General features: G+C 48.2%; 1 protein-coding gene across 1 annotated transcript; it reads left to right on the top strand.

Moving 5' to 3' along the window:
* Positions 1–567: 567 nt before the first annotated feature.
* TTC9C (tetratricopeptide repeat domain 9C) lies at positions 568–4,705 on the top strand. The gene is made up of 4 exons (XM_028710606.2): positions 568–706; positions 2,387–2,642; positions 2,974–3,156; positions 4,255–4,705. The coding sequence occupies exons 1-4, from the start codon at positions 686–688 to the stop codon at positions 4,347–4,349; spliced, it is 555 nt and encodes a 184-aa protein (XP_028566439.2). The 5' UTR covers positions 568–685; the 3' UTR covers positions 4,350–4,705.
* The last annotated feature ends 871 nt before the right edge of the window (positions 4,706–5,576 follow it).

The raw sequence follows: 5,576 nt of genomic DNA, 5'->3' as shown, positions 1-5,576 counted from the left end.
GCAGAGGCTTGACAACCATATGTCAGGAGTGCTCTGATGGTGTTTCCTGCTTGGCAGGGGGTTGGACTCGATGGCCCTTGTGGTCTATTCCAACTCTATGATTCTATGATTCTATGACAGTAAGAGCTGTTCAACAGTGGAACAGACTCCCAGGAGAGGTGGTGGACTTTCCTTCCTTGGAAGTTTTTTAAGCAGAGGTTGGATGGCCATTTGCCATGGATCACCTAGCTGAGATTCCTGCATTGCAGGGGATTATACTAGATGACCCTCAGGGTCTCTTCCAACTCTACAATTTACAGTTTTATGACCCAAAACTTTTGCTGCATTCCCTACGTACACAGGAGACTTGCGTGCTTTCCAGTACGCACACGTGTCCGCATCCACTCAGAAGGAAACCCCACTGAGTTCAATGGTTCTTACTCCCAGGTAAGAGCATATACAATGTAAAGCCAGCAGTTTGCGCTATTAGCATTCCTGGGGGCTGGTTGTTCCCCGGCTCCCCCGCTCGCCGCCTCCAAAATCAGCTGACTCCGGTCACGTGATTTCGCTGCCCGAAGCGGCTTCCCATTTTTTTTGCAGTTTAAACTCTGCTTCCAGGTCACGGAGGGGGTGTGGCAGCCCATGCAGAGCAGCAAGTGGTGATGGCCGGCTCCAGAAACTGCTGCCGCCGCTCCTTTTGATCCCAATGGCCACCGCAACACCAAAGGTACGTTGGCGGGGGGGGGGGGTTGCTGTAGCTCATTTGTATAGCATCTGCTTTGCATGCACACAGAAAAGGTGCCAGGTTCAATCCCTGGCATTCCCAGGTAGGGCATGGAATACCCCCTGCCTGAAACTCTCTCTGGAGCCTAACTGTAAGGAAGCATCACCTGTTCCTGCTGAAAGCAGTCCTTCATTCAGAATCACGAGGACTGGAATCTTTACATTTACAACTATTTTACTTTTAAAAGACAACTGAAGGCGGCCCTGTTTAGGGAAGTTTTTAATGTCTGATGCTGTATTGTTTTTAATATTCGGTTGGAAGCCGCCTAGAGTGGCTGGGGAAACCCAGCCAGATAGGCGGGGTATAAATTATTATTATTATTATTATTATTATTATTATTATTATTATTATTTACATCTAGAGATAATTATTATTATTTACATCTAGAGAGGGACGCGGGTGGTGCTGTGGGTAAAACCACAGTGCCTAGGGCTTGCCGATCGCATGGTCGGCGGTTCGAATCCCTGCGGCGGGGTGCGCTCCCGTCGTTTGGTCCCAGCTCCTGCCCACCTAGCAGTTCGAAAGCACCCTTAAAGTGCAAGTAGATAAATAGGTACCGCTTTATAGTGGGAAGGTAAACGGCGTTTCCGTGTGCGGCTCTGGCTCGCCAGAGCAGCGATGTCACACTGGCCATGTGACCCGGAAGTGTCTGCGGACAGCGCTGGCTCCCGGCCTCTAGAGTGAAATGAGCGCACAACCCTAGAGTCTGTCAAGACTGGCCCGTACGGGCAGGGGTACCTTTACCTTTATCTTTACATCTAGAGAGGATGGACCATCACTCAGTAGCAGAGCATGTGGTTTGCATGCAGAAGGTCCCAGGACAGGTTCAATTTCCAGCATCTCCTGGTAGAGCTGGGGAAACTACCTCTGCCTGACACTTTGGAGAGCCACTCGCATTCAGTGTTGCATAGTGTTGAGCTAGATGGACCAACAGCCTCAGTCGGCCTCACTCTTCCCCCCCCCAAAAAAATGTTGTGGGTGGCAATGCTAGGTCCCAAGAATAAATTAGTACTGGGATACGTGCTTTCATCCCCCAGATCAAAATGCTCAGGGAGATCTTGCTTTGAAAAACGAACTCAAGGAAACATCCAAAAGAGGAAATATTGTAGTAGTGATGGGTGACTTCAACTTACCCTCACATAGACTGGCTACATATGTGTTTCACTCAGGATGACACAGAGAGAAAATTTCTAGATACTCTGAATAATTGTGCTCCAGAAGTGTTGGCTATTGAAATGGCCAGAGGGGCAGTGACCCTGGACTTAATCTTGAGTGGTGCCCCCGTGTGATGTTGTTTTTGAGCCAATTGGAATCAGTGACTATAGTGCCATTAAATTAAATAAATAGCCAGTTGCCAAACTTCCCTGAAACCAGGAGATTGGTACAAGGGAAGTTGAAAGGCAGAGTCAAGAGGGTCAAATCACTCCAAACATTAAGACCAACAACATGGTGTCGACTGCATTCCGTTGTTGAACATGATGGCTGCATTCCCTTGGATAGTGGAATTTTTGATGGACTAAAACTGCCATCGTGCCTGATCACTGGCTGAGGCTGATGGGAGCTGGAGTCCATCCATGTCCTGGCACCCATCTTTTATATTATTCTGCTCACTGTCCCTTCCAGGCTTCTTCGGAAGCAACTATGGACCAACGGCTGCAGCAGGCCCAAGCCTTCAAGAAGGAAGGGAACCACTGTTACAAAGAGGGGCGTTTGCGGGCTGCCGTGAGCCGCTATCACTGGGCCTTGCTGCAGGTGAAAGGGCTGGATCCCAGCGTGCCTTCGCCTTTGCAGGAGTTTGGTGCGGAGAGGCCTCTTGTGACACCGGAACAGGAAAAGGAACTCCACAGCACCCAAAGCGACTGCTACAACAACCTTGCTGGTAAGCCAGGGCAAGTCTATTACATGTATCTGATGAAGTCCACAAGCATGGCATGACAGCGACTGACTGGGCTATCCCATCCTATTGGCTGGGTGATAACGTTCTCCCATTTGTCTGTCTTGTCCAAGACCTCCAGCCATTATTATTGGATTGACTCTCAATGAAAGGTGTTTTCATAAATTTATTTTTCTCCTGTTAGCTGTAGGCTGGCTAATGGTGAGAGCACCTTTGAGCATGCACAGAGTGCCTACCCGAACCCCTCCCCATTGAGTAATCCCAGGCTGTCGCTGGCCTCCTAGTAACAGTGTTGTGCCGTGTGCCTCTTCCACAGCGTGCCTCCTACAAATGGAACCTGTGAACTATGAGCGGGTGAAAGAGTACAGTCTAAAAGTCCTAGAAAGGCAGCCGGAGAACCCCAAGGCGCTATACCGAGCTGGAGTGGCTTTCTACCACCTGCGGGATTACGACAGAGCGCAGCACCACCTACTGGCAGCAACCAGCAAGCAGCCCAAAGGTGAGAGGTGCTAACATGGTGCTGGAAGGATCATAATACAGGTCACTTTGACTTTGGTGATCTCTAGAGCAAATGTGGGCATCTGAAACATATGAAGCTGGCCTATACTGAGGCCTTATACACACTATACCTTTAAAGCACATTCTTTCCCTCAAAGAATTCTGGGCCTTGTAGTTTGTTAAGCGATGCTTGGAATAGTAGCTGCCTGAGGGAATAAACTACAGTGTCCAGAATTCTTTGAGGGGAAGAATGTGCTTCGAATGTTCCTTAAAGGCGTGGTGCGTTTTTGTTTTTATTATGTATTTTGTGTTTTTTATATTGCAATTTTATGTTGTGGATTGCCTTGAGATCTACAGGTATAGGGCAGTATACACATTTAATAACTAAAATAATAATTATTATAATACAGTCGTACCTTGGAAGTGGAACGGAATCTGTTCGGGAAGTCCATTCGACTTCCAAAACATTTGGAAATCAAAGCCCTGTCAGACGTTCGGGTTCCAAAGAACGTTTGCAAACCAGAATGCTCACTTCCAGGTTTGCGGCGTTCGGGAGCTAAAATGTCGTGAGTACCAACACATTTGGTACGACTGTAAATACATATCCCTAGTCAGTCAGTCAGTCAGATTATTTCTTTGTTAGATACCATTGATCATCATCAAAATACAAACAGCAGAGATGTACATTTTAGCAGAGGTGGTCTCCAATGCAAGAGACCCCATGTTGTGTATACTGAGTCAGACCATTGGTCCAGCATCTTCAATATTGTCTGCACTGAGCAGTAGCAACTCTTCGGGTTCTCTGGCAGTGGACATTCCCAATGCTACCTGGAGTTAATGAGGACTGGAACCTGGGACCTTCTGCATGCAAAGCATCTGTGCGGGAGGCACGTTTGCAACCTGCAGCATTCGCAGCCTGAAGTGCCACATCTGCGCACTGACTTACAGCACCTCCCTGACAGTTTGTGAGCTGAATTCAGCCGACAAAACAACTTCTTCCAAATTTTCATTGAGGCATTTTTTTAAAACAATCGAATTTAACTTTGGTTTTTGCAACCCTTTCTCTCCCTGTTTTTCTTTTCCAATCTCTCCATTGAAGATGCCAACGTGAAGCGTTACCTGCAGCTGACGCAGTCTCAGCTGAACAGCTACCACAAAAAGGAAAAGCAGTTGTACATGGGGATGTTCGGCTAGAGGCGGCAGGTCCTCCCTGAAAACACCTGGATATGGCCTAGTGTTGACTCCTGGTTTTGTGGGCCATATGTGGCTATCGGCTTCAGAAGCATCAGATGACAGTGCCTTGGGAAATGTGTTTCATTACCAACTGAGCCTGGAAAAGTGTGAGCGACAGAGACCTTCTTCAACATTTCCTTCCCTACCCAATGTTGCTGTTTTTGGGTGCGGAATGGCTTGGGGATGGACTGCCCAACCCCTAAACGATTCCCTCCCTTCCATTGCAGCTAAAATAGAAACTACCGGCTAGATTTGCTCTCTGTTTCGTTTTTTCCCTTCCACCTCGCTGTTTCATAAACGTATTTTGGGAAATGTAACTGTGTGTGTATGTGTGGTGCTCGTTTTCCGTTTTGATTCTGCAGAGTGAGAAACTGAAACCGAAACAAGTTAAGAAAGGCTGAGCCCCCCCTTATTCATATATTGGCTTTGGGGAAATTGCTGAGTTTTGAATGTGAGTCCTTCTCTCCTCCCACCCTTCCATTACACATATCTAGCAGGTGACTCAACACTGCTTTGTTATTTGGTTTTTTCGGTGCCCTTCGTTGCCATAGCGACCGTCACTAGGCCTCTCCTGTGGCTTGCTCCTATGGCAACGGCGTCCTGTTGTGTCAGCTATGCTTGGCATCTCCATGTGACCTCGCCCCCCACCCCACCCAGGGCCCAGACACCTCTGCCCATACAAAAGGAAGGCCAGAGGTCTGCATGTTCCACCTACCACATGCCTGTGTTGGAGCTTTTGCCGCTGCCGCTCTCAAGAGCTGCTAGTCCATCCAGTGTTTAAAAAAATGGGTTTGCTTCCCTTTCTTCATATTTCTTCTAACATAAAATTGCAGTTGGGGTGCGTTATTGGTGATCCTTGGTTGCATGCCAGAAGAGGCCAACCCTTCCAAGAGAGAGAGATGTCTGGGGTTTCACCTGGCTCTGAATCCTGCAAGGGCACAGGCAGCTACTGGCACAAAGGGAGCATCGGGGCGCTGGGAGGAAGATCAAGGCCACACTCCCACCATACATTTAAAGCTCTGCAATACCATATAATAATACAGTGGTACCTCGGGTTACGTACTTAATTCGTTCCGGAGGTCCGTTCTTAACCTGAACCTGTTCTTAACCTGAAGCACCACTTTAGCTAATAGGGCCTCCTGCTGCTGCCGCACTGCCGGAGCACGATTTCTGTTCTCATCCTGAAGC

This window comes from Podarcis muralis, chromosome 16, assembly GCF_964188315.1.
Source record: "Podarcis muralis chromosome 16, rPodMur119.hap1.1, whole genome shotgun sequence".
In the NCBI taxonomy this organism is placed as follows: domain Eukaryota; kingdom Metazoa; phylum Chordata; class Lepidosauria; order Squamata; family Lacertidae; genus Podarcis; species Podarcis muralis.
This window is presented reverse-complemented; position numbering and strand designations above follow the sequence as displayed.